Genomic DNA, 17,655 nt, shown 5'->3' with positions numbered 1-17,655 from the left:
CAGCTCTGTGCTATTCACTGTGTCCATTTCAACAGGGCTCTTCAAATATTTCTGCTCACCTACCACTGAGAGAGCTTTGAAAACCTGTCAGTAACCCCTCACACAATTTTTCATCTTTAATTGATACCTACAAATGTTCATATAAGTTTAGTCATTACAGGTATAATTTCTAGCATATTATAAAATGGAATGTTTTAAGATAAAATGGTTACAACTCTTTCCTATATGTGTCCAAAGATGCGCCATCAGAATTTGATATCACCTTTATCCATATGTTGGATGTGGTGAGGTGTCAACCAGACACCTCCTTCATAGTCAAAGCCTTCATTCCCCAGGTGCCCAGAGTGAGATCAGCTGCTGGCTCATGTCCGAGTCCCTCCACAGGAAGTGCCTTGGACTGAAAGGAGCTACCTGGTTAAAGGTTATGCTCCCTTCTAGGGAAGCAGCCAATATCAGTGACTGGTCTATTGTGGGGACACAGAGACCTGGCCCTTTACCTCATTCTGTTGAAGTATAATAATCTCTATTTTGTAAAATTACTGTTTAAAATCCTCTGCTCTTTTTAAATGATCCCTTGTTCTATGTAGTCAACTCTTATTTTTTAGACAGTCCCTTATTCTGTAAATTAATGTTACTTTTTAGCTTGAGTGAATAATAGGGAAGATAGAGTTAGCTATTTGACCTTGCAGGCTAGCCATCTGACACAAGGGGCTGATGCTACTCCCTATTAGCTACTCCCTATTAGCTACTCAAGGTTACAAGCTGTCTGCAAAAAAATAACTTACACAAAGCTCGTTGTAAAATCTGCAGAAGGTCCGAAACCCCCATATTTGGGAGACAAAGGACTGGGAAAGATATAAATAGGGAAAGCTTCCTCCATGTTTTTGCTCAGAAATTTGGGAGACAGCTCCCTCCTAATTGGCTTGTTAAGGCGTCCTATGCTCTGCTCGCTGATTTACAATATAACACTGTCATCTGAGCTCCAAAGCTCCCACAGGATGGACTGCAGCCTCTGGGGTAACTACACCACAGCCCATCTTTCAACCCAGTTCGAAGTCCCTCACTCCCGACAGTGTTATTTCCTAGAGAAGTCCCCAACAAACCTGCACACAAACCTCTGTTCTAGAGTAGTTCCCAGGGAACTTGACCTAAGATAGTTGTTTTCAAAAGTACATGACTAAGCTCTTCTTTTGCATTAAGAAAATCTCACATTATTTTTTTCCTAATTAAAACTTACATTTTTATTCTATTTTTCCCACCAATTTGTATCCTATTATATTTTGATGCTTAGAAGTCTTTTCTTGATCACCCCTTGTCATACTTTTCTGTAACTATATTATATAAATTAAAATTTAATTTGAACTTTAATTTATGAACATAGGGTTTTACGTGTTAAATTCTTCAAGGCCAACCTATCATTGCAGTAATTCTTAATATGCATTTGATCAAAAAAACATATACATGTATTATAAATTTTGATAAACACATTAAACAGAAATAATAAAAGTAGAAATGCATGTTAAGATAGTGATTTCTATTTTTTTCCATTTTATTTGTGGAAATGCACTAATACAATATTTGCATGTCACATAAGTAACAGATGGGAATGAAAATGATTTTATTGTGTTGTGCTGCAGTACCTTCTTTGAACTCCTTCTGAGTGATTTACCAAAATTCACAAGCTGAGAAAATTCCAAGAAGTATTTTAATGACTTATAACTGACAATGTAATTAGGTCCTCACGTAGTTTTCTTGAAAACAAAGAATTGAGAGCTACTTGACTTGCAGAAGATTTGTTAGCGAGGCATGAAGTTCATTCCTTTTCTCATACTGACACTATTCCAAATTGTTCCTTTGTCACTTGTGACATTCCAGAGACAACACAGGAAAATTGGAAATGAAGGAAGAGTCTGCATCTATTGTGAAGAGAGCATGGGGAACTGGCAAGAGGGAAGACTGTGGGTACAAGCCACTCCTCAGGTCCATTTTATAACAAAAAGTACACGTGTAGCTTGAACATATGCAAAGGAGCCTGGCCAGTGAATTCCCTGAACACCTTCATCTCCTGTTAGAGGCACATCCACACCAGCTGGACGGTCTCTGTGGCACATCAGTACCAAGATCCTGAAAAGGCGAGATATCGCCTATAACTTTGTCTTTAACAAAACCTTTCATACTAAGTAGGTATTTAATAAAGACCAGGACACATTTCACAAAGGAGCAGAGAGCTGGTTCTCAAGTAAACTTTGGCGCCAGCTTCTCTATCCCACATGTTTTCTGTGTACCTTTATTTTTCCTAATAAAGAATGGAGGTATTGCTTCATTCCAAAATATTGTAAGGATTGCGAAGATTATTAAACAATCTGAGACTTCTGGAAGGAATTTCAAAAGGAATGTGCGTTCTCAAATATCCAGCATTTCATCTTACAGAGTGTTTTGTTTCCTGTTAGTTTGAAGAGTGTACTGTTCCCGTCATAGGGCATGCTGTAACGAAAGAAAAACTTAGAAAACAAAAGGGAGAGTTTGAGAGTGACTTTTAAAAAAATCTAATTGTTTTTATTTCCTGTTCTTTTGCACCTCTTGCTGGCCATGATGACAGGGGACTTCTTTGAAATGACACAATCAGGTGTTGTAGAAGACTGGAAGGAAATATTATCCAAGGTCACAAATGGCCTCTCCTCGCTGTCCTTGAAGGTGTTGGAATAGTTCATTTACTATATGAATTTTTGTAAAGCTTTCTTTTCTTTTAATCATTTTCTAAGAGCAATAATGATGGCAAAATTATTACTCTTAGAAATGTTAAGTAATTCAACTATGAATTTACAACGCAAGAATGCATAAAGTCATAGAAAAGGCTTAACTCAAGAAATTTAAGTAGGCTAATTCTGTTTACCTTTACTTTGGTTGTCTTATTTTCCTCTTGAATTATTTAAATAATTTACTGTATTCTTTGATTGACAGTGAATGGAAATATAACTCTCTTCTTGATGATATGGGATATATTAATGATATTTAATCTTTCCCCTTATATAACCCATTGTGTCACTTAAAGAAAAGTTCCCTGCCCTGGCTTGGAGGCTCGGTTGGTTGGAGCATCATCCCATGAAAAAAAAAAAGCGTTGTGGTTTCAATGCCTGGTCGGGGCATATACCTAGGTTTCAGGTCCAATCCCCGGTGGGAGCACATATAGGAGGCAACTGATCGATGTTTCTCACATTGATGTTTTTCACTCACATCGATGTTTCTCTCTCTCTTTCAAATAAAAAATAAAAATGAAAATGAAAAAAAGTTCCCCGTCACCATGGCCAGCAGCAAGAGGTTTAAGAGAACAGGGAATAAACACAGCTATGATTCTTTAAAGTCATTCTCAACTCCCTCTTCTTTCTCTTCTTTGCTAATTGTTTTCCCTTCTACACATAAATAAAAATATGTACTAGGAGAGGTTCACCTATAGTATCTTAGTGTATTCCTAGAAGGTAGTGTATGTGTTAAAATAGAGTTTGGAGGGAAGAAGACCTGAGTTTTACCATGACTTTAAACAACCTACTTAACTTTATTAAGTTTCTACTTATCTGTGAAATACTGACAATAATTTTCCTCTGAATGATCCCATGTATGTGAAACACATGTATGAATGCAGCCAGTCAATATAAACACACACACTAAAAAATACAGTCCAATGAAACTAAGCCTCTCTGCTCTGCTCTATGGAGTTAAATTTTTGTAAGAAAAAGGCAAAGACAATTTTAAAAGTTGAATCTTATTTATAAAGAACCATTCACATGTCTGATCTGTAAACATATGGTTTATTTATGATTTTAATCATGAAACTAGAAAAAAATCAGTTTAATAGAACATACAAATAATTTTATCAACATTGTAGTTGCTGAGAAAGAATCCATTTGGTCAAATTATCACAATACTGAATTTCAGTTAAACCCACATGCAGACTATAGAATTATGTTACAGAATGTTTCAATGAAATGTATTAACTATAAAAATAATCCAATGCAATTTCCATTTAACACATTGTGCCAAGCACCTTCTTCAATAGAATTAATAAGTTTACAATCTTTCCCATAAAGTGCTATGCATTCAAAGTGCTTTGTAGCATTGAAGTTGAGATCAAGGAACAAATACTGTAGAGTCCCATTGTAATGCAGCTCAGTCATCAATGAAATCAGACATAATGTAGATGAAATTCTCTCAGGACAGAAATCAATGATGTGCCATCAGTGACACATCCTCAATAGGGGGTGGGGCTGAAGAACTTCATAGACATGTCATTACAGCCATAATAAAAATGAGTTTAAAGTTGAATTTATCATTTTTATAGTGAGTACCCTTTCCTAGAGAAAGAAAAATAGAAAGCGACACAGAGATAGACATAGACAAAGAGAGAAAGTTCACAATGCTTCTACAATCCATTTTTTGACTGACACAAAATCCTCAATTCAATCAACTGTCCATGACAGCATATTTCAGACATTAGAGCACATCAGAATTATCTGGAAGGCTTGTTAAAAACCACCCATGCTAGACCCCACCCACAGAGTTTCTAATTTAATAGGAATAACATGAGGACAGGAATTTGTATTTGGGACAGTTCCAAGTGATGCTGATATCTTGATCACATTTTGAGAATCACTGGAGGCAGCCAGCATGGATTATAAGATGATTTAGGGCAGCAGTTCTCAATTCTAACTACATAGTTGAATCAACCGGATTTAAAGAGAGAAAAAAAACAACTGATGCCTACGCCCATCTAAAACTAATTAAATTTGAATCTTTGGGGTGGAACCAGGGGTTGAATCATTCATGCATTCGGGAAAATGTCTCGTGAAAGTCTAATGTGTAGTCCAGCTGGAAAATCGCTGCTTTAGGAAATTTTCTTTCACCTCACGTGGAGAAGAAAAGATAGCCAGACATATGTGCCCTTTGGACTATCGGTATATGAACAAAGACGTCTTCAAGGAAATCAAAATCTTCAGTAGGCACAAGGATACACAGCTATTGCTAGCAATATCAGGGAGTAAATCAGAGAGTGACTGTGACTGTTGATTTACAATGCACTCCAAGGTTAGTTCACAGGTTTGAAATAACAGAACTTGGGAAGGTGAGCAGCACGCTAATTTAATCCAATTTTCTTTTCTATTGAATGACACCAACCAAACAGTCTAGAATGTTGGTATATGTGCTGATGTACAAGGTTTACCTGCTATAATTATTGTTACTCATTCCACTCAGCTCAATTATTTACTACTATGATTAAAATTTGAGTAGTCGCACAAATAAGGCCCCCAAGGACAAAATCTCACAAGTGTTTACCAGTCTACCTCAAGAAGCAAAACTACAGAAACACACACACAAAACAAAGGGCATTTTGAAATAATATGTCCATTTTATATCACCCTTCTGGCATAAATAGAAGGAATGAATATTTGTAAGTGATTATACATGGCATGGGATCATTTTACAGGTTCCGGGCAATCTTTAGTATTGAGTATACATAGAAGGACCTTTAGAACTCATTTTCACAGACGGAGTCATTAAAGCCCCAAGCCACAGTTTTTAAATAAAACTTTCATGTATGAAACTGGGAGTAATATTTGATTATAAATAAAAAAGAATTTAAACAAACCCTAGATGTCAGGACTGGGCCTTTCAGGTGATCTTTGGTAAAAGTCAGGCATTGGAACACTATGAATTTGATTTGAATATAGATGTCTCAGCTATGTTGAATGTGTGACAGCCTCAGAGTCCTTTATTAGAAACCACTACCCATAAGAAGGGTCCTACGATCTGCCCGGTATTCTCAAGGTGCTTACTGAGCTTCTGACCAGAATGACACACTGGAAACCAGCTCAGACAAGCACAGTGAGTTTTCTTAATAAAGATAAAATCTAAAGTCCTGGCAAGATGCTTGGGTGAATCTTTCTCCATTCTTGAAGTCTTCCAGAAAACATCTTTAAAATATCCTAAAAAAAATAAAATAAAAGAGATAGTAGAACTATAAATATAATCACTCAGGATAGTAGAAACTGGGCACTAAAAATATGGAGGCATCAAGGAAATAGCAGGCAAACAAGGAAATGCTAAAAATAATTTTGGCCTTTTGTTACCATCTTTAATATTTCACATACTAGCATATACATATATTATGTATTTCATATTTTAATATTTAATTTCTTTTATATATGTATGGCTCTTAATACATAGATATTAAATTTCACAAAACTGCAGAAATTAAGGAATGGAGCCCATTTAAGGGCAAATAATCACAGCCATTCCTTTCAACACTAAAAGGGGGATGAATTCTGGAACAGTTTGCTTTCTTTCCTTCTGTGGTATGTCCCTGGGGCACCTTCTCCTCTGTAGTGCACCTTTGGGGCCCCGTAGGGGAGATAAGAAACTCACAATTTCAGGGAGCTATGCTTGCAAAGGCCAAGGATGTGATTTAGAGTTGCAAAGGGAATAGAGTGGGTCCCTGTGTGCGCTTTGACCCCACCTCCATCTTACTCAGCTCTGTCCTGATAGGCTGGGTGCTAAGCAGCACAGAACTTAAACTGTGTGCTATGTGTACACAAGGACTGATAAGGGGTGAGCCAGCCCAAAGGAGAGAGGACCCAAGGTGGGGTATCTGCTTAATCTTGCAAACAGATGAGGCCTAAACTCACCATCTGCCAGGCAGCCTCTTAGGCCTTCTTGCTGTTCAGGGAAACATCTGTGTTCTCACTTTCTCTTTGCACTTTGTGCTCTTGCTTCTCTTGGATTCCAGGGCAATTAGCTTTTCCAGGGAGTATTTCCACAGCCTGTAGATCCTCTCTACTCAGCCCTGACTCTGCCTGTTGGGATAGTCCCAGTCTGACATCTTCAGCCTTGCCCGATTCCTGCTCCCCACCAGGGCTCCCCATCCCTGCTTCCCCTCCCTTTTGATCTGGCCCTAGCTGAAGGGCCTTCTCTTCCAGGTCTGAAGGTTCTCCTAGAGCCCCCACCTCAGCCTCTGACGCCCCAATCACGGTCACCTCCTCCACTGCTGGCACCCTCTCCCTGCTCAGCGCTATTTCCTCTGCTGCCACCTTCTCTGCAGACTCTGTTTTTTCTAGTAACTCATCCACTTTGTGCCAAGTTTTCTCATCAGCAACATCTGAAAGGGAGGAGGCTGTATTTGCTTCTGTTTTTTCCTCAGCTGTCTTCAAATCTGCCAACACCTCTCTCTTCTCGTCAGCCATTCCTGCCACTCCTCCTTCCTGGAGATCTTCTTTAGCCACAACCATTCTTCCTTGTAAGCTCCCAACCCCCTCTTTGTGCCCATTCTTCATCACTCCTGTCCTCAGAGAGCACTCTTGATCCACCTCTTCCTCTGGGTCCTCATCCATCACTTCCTCACTTAACTTTTCTACCATCATGGACTCTCCTTCAGAAATATCTTCTTGGGCCCCCACTCCTTGCTCCCTTTGTAAAGACCCTTCCTTTTCCCTCCTTTTCAGTCCTGCAAGGCCATCTTGATCTTTGGCTGCACGCTCCTGGTCATGTCCTGCTGGGTCATTTTCAGGAGCTCCTAACACACCCTCTCCCCCAGGGCCTGGCCCCTCATCCTGATCTGAGGGAGTCGCGTTCTCCCCGTTCTCCCTGCAGAGAAGCTCTGTTCTGCCTTTATGCCCTGTGTCTCCAGCTTCTCTTAGTCTTTCCCCTCCTTCCTCTTTCCTCACAACTATTGTATTTTCCGGTGACTTTTCAAATCTTGGTGCTGCTTCAAGCATGCCCACCGCCCTCTCTCTCGGTAAATCATCCCCTTGCGGGCCTGTGTCTCCAGTCCATTGAGGACCCTCCACAGGTGCTGCATTCTTAACATCACACTCTGTTTCATCTAGGGGGCCTGGTGTCTCTTCAACGGGTCTTACTTCCTTCCCAATTCCCCCCTCTTCCCCTTTAAACTTTTGCTCTCCTGCTAAAATATCTTCATCCTGAAGAGCATTTGCCCTTGTCACCTCTTCTCTTTCAGATTCAGTTTCCCCCAGAGGTGTTCTTGGCCTCTCAGCTTTCCTCCTCTGTCTTGCTGCTTCTAATTCTTCAGGTAATGTTTCTTTCCTATCATCTTTCTTATTAGATTCTACCTCAGTCTCAACATCCTTCTTCTTCTCAGCTTCCTTACAAAGTTTTTCCAGGCTTTCCTCCGAATTCCTCGTGCTGGTGGCTTCGGCCTTCTCAGAAGTGGAGGACCTCAAAGGTGTTTCGGTTCTCATCACCCTCTTCCTGGCTTTGGCTGGTTCCTCGCCCCCAAATACCGCCTCTTCTGAACCATCTGCTCTCTCGAATGCAGTGTCATCCTCAGGTGCCATGTCCCTTAGATCTATGGATGCTTTCTCTTCACTGTCCTCCAGGTCTAGCTTTTCAGAGCCTGCCTCACTCACAGCCACCCCTCTCTCAGCCTCTCCCTTCTCCAGCATCACAGCCTCTCTCGGGGCTGCTACCTCCTGAACACACTCTGAGTTCTGAGCTGCAGCTTTGCTGGAAGACACTGCCTTCTCCAAACTCTGCACCTCTCCAGAAGCTGCCTTCTCTGTCTCCAGCACCATCTGCATCAAGGCCTGCTGTTCAGGAGCCTCTTCTTCATTCAGACTTCCTGAGGCTCTTGCTGCTTCTTCGCCCAATGGCCTTAACCCCTCTTCATCCAGCTCTCTAGCCCCTTCTGCCTCGGCCCCGCTTGCTCTGCCCTGAGGGCTCTCCCTTTCCCCAGTAAACAGTGCTACTAGAGCTGGCTGCTCTGCTGTTGGCTTCCACTCCTCCAAGGGAACCTCATTAATCCCTGCTTTACTCCCCAGTGTTACACCCCCTTTTTCTTCTAGTGTGTCAGCACCCCTGTGCTGGGGAGCCCCATCTTCTTCCACTGCTTCTTCTTTCCCCACTGTGTACATTTCCGATGCATCTGGCTTGGATTCTTTGTTTGAGGTGAGGGCTGTGCTTTCTTCTGCCACTAAAATCCTGTTTGGTACTATAAAGTAAGGTTAGAAAACAAGGTGACTTTAATCAAAGTGCACAGAGAGGAGATATTATATGTAATATTATGTACTACAAGAGGCATTATATATAATATCAAGGGGCCATTGATATTATATATAAAACATTTCTCCAATCTATGATGATATCAACTATAACATGCATCAAAATGGCTTTTCGTGATGGAAAGAAATGCTATCAAATTTAATGGATACATTTATATTAAAGAAAAATTGAACATCAGAAATGTTGAATACAAACAAAAACTCCGTCTTAGAATAACAAAATCTCTCTCTATCTCTTTCACACACACACACACACACACACACACACACACACACACACACACACCACCCCTCCTACTTTCATTTGAAATATTAGGAACTTCAAAAATTATGCAATAAAAAATAGTGAGTATTTCCTCTTCTTAGAAATCATGGTTCTCTACCATAATATGCTCATCCCAGCCCATGTTTTTTATACTTACATGGGCATTTAGCAACATAATCATAATACAGTATGAGCTCATCATTATCCCATCTTTTACTCTCACATTTTAAATGACTATATCTAGATATAGTTATCAAATAACTTTATAACTCAAGGTAAGACTTTTTACTAAAAACACCAATTTGTATCGTAGATCAGGATGCCTCCCATCTATGTCCAGAAACTGATTGCCTTTGGCAAAGCAGGATCACAGAGCAAGACAAGACTTTGTAGCCTAGAACGATTTTCAATAAATAACCTTCTTAAAGTATTTCATAAGTTCTCATCCATAATTCCCTGGCAAATCTGGGTGTACTAGCTATCAATACTTTAATAAATACAAATTCAATATGTTTCTTAAAAGTCTTCAAATGGATTTCTTATTATTTAACAAATACATATATTTCTGTTGAAACGATCTACACAAAATAAAGGCATGTCATGCCATTCACCTAAAGCATTGTAATGTTCACACCATAAAATAATACTTTGAAAGGTAAGAGCTTGCTTCTAAAATGATTATCTTAATAATTTTTATCAATTTAAATTTTTTCACTTATATATGACACTGGACTAGATGTTATAAAATAAGTTATCATACCAGGTGTCAACCTCCAAATTATGTCAATCTATAAATAAGGAAAATGTGTCTTCCTCATTTACTTACTTGCTTGACTTTCTGAGTAGTCATTTCACCTCCTAACCCATTACCAACAATCTACTAGGAACCTAAAGCCCTGACCTTATTCACTTTTTCTGTAGTCTGATACCCCACCCAGGACAGTCTTATCACCCCATTTCCTTTCCTAATACAAAACATGGATGACCTTTCTTGCATTCCTTGTCTCTTGTCAGCTATTACTAGAAACCATTTTGAAGTAAGGTAATAATAACTGACATTACATTTTCCTTAAAATAAATGCATTCAGAAGGTATCTTTTAATGTCTTCTTTCAAAGTAATAACACAGAAATTTCAGGCCTATCAACAGAGTTGGTGTTGACTTTTATAGACTGTCCTCGGCATATCATAGTGGTTATTTACAAACTTGTATATAGAAAGTCCCAGAAGAAACTGTTGAACCAAATGTTCACTCAGAGAACATGCAGCCAATTCACCTGAAAGAATATCATCCATTTTATTTCATTAAAGATTATTTTCTGATTTAAAACAAAATTAAAACAGTGAGAAACTACAAAGCATGACAAGTCTCTTTAATAATATATCTGTTATTCAAATTTCTACATGAAATATATTAAAATTCAGTTATGAAAGACATTTAAATGAAGTCCTCTGTTTTGCTAAACTGGCCTCTAAAATTATGGATATTTAAAGAACATTCAGGAAAACAGGGGAATAAAATTGCCTACCCACCACGTAATAATATACTATGCCTACATTTAAAAAGAAAAAGTACTAATGGAATCCAGCTGAGCTATTATATGAACACACACTGTTGGGGAGTCAGACATGACATTCCCAAAGCAAGGGAGAAGGAGTAATTGAAGCCCTTCTAAGAAATGTCAGTACAAAAATATGACATAATTTTTGATGGTTACCTCGTGGGCTTTTGAAAGAATGACTATAAGAGAGCAAGCAATATTCACAAATAGGGGGTAATTTGTTTTAGTTGAATGAGTACATACTTGGGAGTCAGACAGACCTGGGTGAGAATGCCACCTCTGTCACTTACTAGTTGTCTGAACTTGGGAAATAATGCCTCACTAAGCCTTCATTCTTTAATCATAACATAGAAATAGAAAACAATTTCACAGAATTCTTATGACAGTAAACCATAAGATGATTAGCACAGTGCCTGGCACACAGAAAACCCTACAAAATCTTCCTCCCATATTCCCCTCCCACTGTTTACGATATATGTTCCTCATCTAACCGGATTTGATCTAACAACTACTGTGCCTGCATTGTAGAATGTTTGGGGAACTCCTTGGGTTTAATGCCCAGTACAAAAGATTTGGATTCTCCAAGCACAGGGTCCTTGTCATACAACTCAGCCCACTGCATGTTCAAATGTCACCTGGCCCTCTTCACATTGCCTAGGGCAGTGGCCAGCAAACTCATTAGTCAACAGAGCCAAATACCAACAGTACAACGATTGAAATTTCTTTTGAGAGCCAAATTTTTTAAACTTAAACTATATAGGTAGGTACATTGTTATTAACTTAATTAGGGTACTCCTAAGGCTTAGGAAGAGCCACACTCAAGGGGCCAAAGAGCCGCATGTGGCTCACGAGCCACAGTTTGCCGACCACGAGTGGGAGCTCAGGAAACCATCATAAGTGCAAATATTCTAGCTACTGCTATTTTTTTGTATGTGTGAATAATAAATTTTGGGGTTTTTTATCTGACCCAGAAGTCTTGGGTCTTCTGCTAGCATTCATGAAACTATGGCTGGATAACTTGTTTGCTTAAAAATAGGGTAAAATCTCAAATACCTCCCAGTGCTTGATGACTACCATTAAAAGTTTGAGGTGGGGGTAATGTGACCACATGATGAATAAAAAGAATACCCCCCCCCATAAACATATGTTCAAATCAGGGTATTTTTGAAAAAGTCACCCACTAGCAAATGGGAATCCTGATTTCAAGGACAGAGGATGTTTGAGCAGATATGCATGAGTCACGTCTGTTGGGTCACCCTAATTGGGTCACTCTAATTGAACGCTCAGCATCAAGAGCCAGTCATATGCTGATGGCAATAAATTATTTCCTAATTTTTAAAATATAGAGAATTCAAATAAGTCATTCTGAAGTGTGTCTTGGCTATCCATGTCTTCAACCCTCCTATTCAGTCAACTGGAGTCTATGAAGACTGGATTTCAAAATCTCTATCAATGTTTTTTATAATCCAAAATTCCTTTTTTTTAATTTTAGATACCAATGTATTCAAAAATTAACATCTGCATCTGTTATCAGCTTGGAAACTCCCCTTGAGGCCTCTCAGCCCCTCTTGCCATCACATTCATCATTTGAAAAGAAAATAGACCTGGAAGAAGGAGGAACAAGGATAAAAAGATGGAAGATGGAAATGCCCAAAGATGAGCTGACTTTGGCAGAGGATTTCTGAAGGTTTTTTTTTTAGGTGATCTGTGCCCTTACCTGCACCTGTGTCAATCTCCAGCTTGGTCAAGCGCTTCTCCTCCTCATCTGTGCTGTTAACACCAGACTGAGCATCACAGGGGTAGTGGCAGCCAGGTTCCATAGCTCCGCCTGATATCTGTCCAACTGATTGCAGATTATATGAAATAGCAGGAGGTATAAAAACAGGAGATGGCACATTGCTGAGCTATTTCACATCATTTCAGCAAATGGGGTTAATTTTAAAGCATTCACATGAATATGTGACCTTATTTTTTAAATCTATTAATTAAAGTTTCCAATTATGATTTTAAAAAGAAAAGATAATAGATTATGAAATAGAGATACCCATGCAAAGAAATGCTTGCATTAAAAAAAATGACAATAGCCAGAAGCAGTGACAGATTTGCCAAATGCACATGCAATAGAATGATTGGAAAAGGAGTTTGGTTGCCTTTCACTTTCCAGAAAGGTGTGTTATGGCTTTTATAACACGAATCACCACTGCTATTTTAAATTGTTAAAACTACCAGAGCTGACTATACTATTTTATCCATTAGTATATTTTAGTGATTTGACCTCAATACTCATTCCATGATGTGGACAGAGCAAAAAGGCTATTGCATGATTCCTATAAATTTGACATTAAAAGCTGTTATAGAAATTCCTGTTATCTGCAGGTGATTACTAGCACAGAATCTCAAGAACACAAAGACCAAAATTCAAGTCCCATACTCCATACTAACTGTGTCACCATGGGCAAGTTTTTAGCCTAAGCCTAAACCTCTGTTTACCCATCTGTCAAATAGAGGTATATCTACTCAATGATTATTGGGAGGATTAAATACAGGGGTTGGCAAAAGTAGGTTTACAGTTGTGAGTACATGAAACAGTTTATTCTTGTATTGTTATTTATTGATTACTAGAGGCCCGGTGCATGAAATTCATGCTAGTGGGTGTGTGTGTGTCCCTCAGCCCAGCCTGCACCCTCTCCAATCTGGGACCCCTAAGGGATGTCCAATTGCCTGTTAAATGGGCAGTCGGACATCCCTCTCACAATCGAGGACTGCTGGCTCCCAACCACTCGCCTGCCTGCCTGCCTGATAGCCCCTAACTGCTTCTGCCTGCCAGCCTGATCACCCCATAACCACTCCCCTGCCAGCCTGATCAACGCCTAACTTCTCCCCTGCTGGCCCGATTGCCCCTAACTACCTTCCCCTGCTGGCCTGGTTATCCCCAACTGCCCTTCCCTGCAGGCCTGGTCCCCCCCAACTGCCCTCCCCTGCTGGCCATCTTGTGGCCACATGGGGGTGGCCATCTTGTGTGTTGGATGGTCAATTTGCATATTACCTCTTTATTATATAGGATTGCATTGTTTTCCACACAAACAACTGTAAATCTACTCCACCATCCGCCCATTAAGAAAAATATATATGGAGCATACTTACCTTTCACTATTAGCAAGTGCTTAAGCACTTAATAAACAATAGTTATGATCATCATGATGATGAGCATGGGTATTATATGCAGCATCACCCAATGTGGTATGATTCTAGACAACACTGTAATATCAACTAAGTCTTTAGTTTCTGACATGTCCCTGTCTCCATCCCTTGCCTATCATCTGATGACCCATGTCCCTAATTCCCTGACATCTAACATTATACTACTTTATGGTTAACAAAGCTCACTCAAATAACACTCGATCTAGACCAGCCCTCCTAGATCAGAACATGATGTCTCCAAAATACCCTTGCCTTTCTTCATCTCTCCATCCCTTTCTCCTTTCCTTTCTTCCTTCCTTCCTTCCTTCCTTCCTTCCTTCCTTCCTTCCTTCTTTCCTTCCTCCCTCCCTCTCACACTTCCTCCCTTCTTTCATATTTTCTTGCCTCTCAGATATTCTGATTCAGTTGAGGGACTTTGAGGAAAACATAACTAGAATGTGGTCTTTTGCATGGTTTAAGGTGAATTCTAAGTTAGTTGCTTACTGATCCCTCTGTGTTTGGAAACATCGAGTGTAATGTCTGTCTTATTAGCTTTGGGGCAGGAAGCAATGGAATAACTTAACTACATTCATCTTAAAGGAACAAGAATGGAAATGAGAAGAGGTGCATCATATAGTTCAAATGTATTCCCTTTAAAAGTTTTTTTGAACATCGATTTCCCTCATTCATACAGTATGCCAAATAAAAATGTTTTTTAATAGTTTAGAGATGACATCAACTTATGAAAATTAGGTTATACTTGGGTTTGTTATCAAGTCAACCTTTATTTTAGTAACTTTAGAAACATAGTACATATAAGTTAAATATCATCTTCCTCATTCCAATAATGTTAACACTGCATAACTAGAGTGCTTAAATAAGCAGTGTTTTAGGTCTTTGCATATAAATCTGCTTGGCTGCCTGAGCATTAGAAATCCCAAGGATGATAGAAGAGGACAAAGGGAGGAAGTCTGATTTTGTAGCAATTACTTGGAGCTTTGTTTCATCAGAGCCAACAAGACATCTAAGGTTTATTTCCAAGTAGTCCATAAGCTGTAAAGAAATATGGTTTATTACACAAATATCAAATCATTATGTTGGATACCTAAAATTAATATAATGTATTATGTCAATTATACCTCAATACAATTTTTTAAGAAATAAGTTTACACTAATGATAAGCAATAATGAAAGTAAATAATTAGCAGCTATTGAACCAAAAAACTATTCTAAGAAGCCAAACAGCACTAGCATAATCTGAACATTACAACTCACTCAGGATTGACACTGTAGCATGAAGTTCCTCTGTCTCAGGACTGTAACCACCACTTGCCCATGTCTGCTGGCTTGCCCTTGGAGGGTTACGCTTTGGAAGTAGATGAAAACCTGTACAGTTAGCTGTTTGTTGGCTGCTTCTGATTCAGCAAGAATGAGACCCTAGCCTGAGCATCAAGGACTTATTAGGTGTGAGACCAGAAAATGCCTCACTTGGTCATTTTTTTTTCAGTTCTTGTGAAGCTGAACCTTAAAAGCCAGAATTTGGCCAGTGTCCAACCTTAACCATTTTTGACCTGTCATAAGGGAGGACTGCATGCTGAGACTCCCAGACCAGCAATCACTTTGTTCTCTCTAGTTAGCCCTTCATCCCTCAAGGTTCCTCTCTTTTACCTCTCCATAAAGATGGCCATGAAAAGCAAAGGTCATTGTCAGATCTCATAGCTTTTGTAGCAAAATGGAAGAGGGTCATATAGAGAATTTCTTAGAAAAGCCTTTTTGTCCACTCAAATGATATGGATATTTTAAGATGTTTTTAAAACACTAACATATTCTTACGTTACAATGTTAGCTTTTTTATTATAAAAGAGTATATTTTAAAATAATATATACTGTATTTTCCCTAAATATAAAAGTAGTACATATTCATTATCTAAAGCTTAAAAAGATAAAAAGTACAAAGAAGAAAATAAAAATTGCCCTAACTCAGAAAGAACTATTAGTTAACATTTTTATGGAGTTTTTAGTATTTTTTACCTTACTCAATATAGATAGCATTTTGTATCCCATTTTATTCATGTAGCAATATATTGTGACCATTTTACATACCATTAAATAAAACATTTTTTCAATAACTGCATAAAATTTTGTTTACTAAAATTTGGTTAACAAATTGCCAATTGAATTGAGTTATTTTCTTTTGTGTGTGCATGATTATAAAGCTATATTAAATACCACTTAAAATCATTTATTTATTTATTTATTTATTTATTACTATTCCCTTAGGATAAATTCCTAAAGTTGCAATTCTTGGGCCAAAGAGAATGGTGTTTTTAAATGCTTTTGATAAATTTCTATCATTCTTCAGAAAAGGAGGTATCAATGAGCAATTTTACTGAAAATGATAAATGGCCTTATGTCCCTGTACTATTGGCAACATGTCACAATTCCCACCAATTCTTTCTGTATTTGATAATTTAGTGATTAAGAAGTGGTGGCAAGAATATGGTTTTCAATATTAGTAGGCAAAATTTCTAAATGAATTCCCTTTCCTCTGCTTGTTTTGAAACAAAACAAACAAATGCCATCTTGGGCATGCTAAGAATCCTGAGTAATTCAATATCAGAAGAAAGTTTTACCAAGGACTTTTCATCTGAATTTTAAGAATGTAAAAAAAGCCATAAAAGAAAAATTACATATCTAAATTTGTTCCAAGTTCCTGGTCACCTTGAAAACTATCCCTGTGCTTTGATCATTCTTTGTGTAGTCAATCTATTATCTTCCCAACAACTCACCATGACAAAATGCATGACTAACATCATCCACCTACACAGTCAAGATGCTCCCGCATTGCCTTTGGCATTGAAACATGGCCCATAAACACCCAGGATTAATTACAAACTCAAGACCACAGCTGTTCAAAGGTAGCCACTGCAGAAACTAAAGTCTATCCTCCTCACAGTAGCTACAGTGCTCTTTTCACAACTTTGGATCATGTCATTTCTATACTCAAATTTTTCCAGTGGCTTCCTGTCTCAGAATAAAATCCTCCCCACGGCATGCAAGTGTCACCCTCAACTTTCGTCTTTGACCACTCCCTGGACTGTCCATTCTTCTCTTATTACATTGGCCTACTTTTCGATCCTTCACTCAGCAACTGTACCCCCAACTTAGAGTCTTTGCATTTGTTGGTCCATCTCTTTCTTCTTTCTTCAGATGACAGAGTGGCTTACCTCTGCAGTTCACTCAGGTCTCTGCTCAAATGTCCCCTCCTCGGAGTGCCCATCCTTGAAATACTAACCCTTCCTCAAACCATCACTCTTTTCTGTCACCCAGATATATTTTTCCTCTAGCACTTTGCCTAGATACCCCAGGACATACTTATTTTCACTTGCTAGGTACATCTCCCCCTAAATATAAATTACAATATAGTCATGGACTTTGTTATGTTCACACGAAGAACTGTGCGAATTAAGCTTATTCATGTAGCAATATATTGTGACCATTTTACATACCATTAAATAAAACATTTTTTCAATAACTGCATAAAATTTTGTTTACTAAAATTTGGTTAACAAATTGCCAATTGA

General features: G+C 38.6%; 1 protein-coding gene across 1 annotated transcript in view; it reads right to left on the bottom strand.

Annotated features, from left to right (window-relative positions):
* Positions 1–3,812: 3,812 nt before the first annotated feature.
* Positions 3,813–17,655, bottom strand: part of ERICH3 (glutamate rich 3) — a 100,996-nt gene continuing 87,153 nt past the window's right edge. The window contains exons 13-15 of the mRNA XM_006775910.2: positions 12,609–12,734; positions 6,678–8,995; positions 3,813–5,978 (exon numbers count right to left, since the gene is read on the bottom strand). Coding sequence (XP_006775973.1) covers positions 6,696–8,995; positions 12,609–12,734 — 2,426 coding nt within the window. The 3' untranslated portion in view covers positions 3,813–5,978; positions 6,678–6,695. The remainder of the gene's footprint in view (positions 5,979–6,677; positions 8,996–12,608; positions 12,735–17,655) is intronic.

This window comes from Myotis davidii, unplaced genomic scaffold (genome assembly GCF_000327345.1).
Source record: "Myotis davidii unplaced genomic scaffold, ASM32734v1 scaffold128, whole genome shotgun sequence".
NCBI lineage: Eukaryota > Metazoa > Chordata > Mammalia > Chiroptera > Vespertilionidae > Myotis > Myotis davidii.
This window is presented reverse-complemented; position numbering and strand designations above follow the sequence as displayed.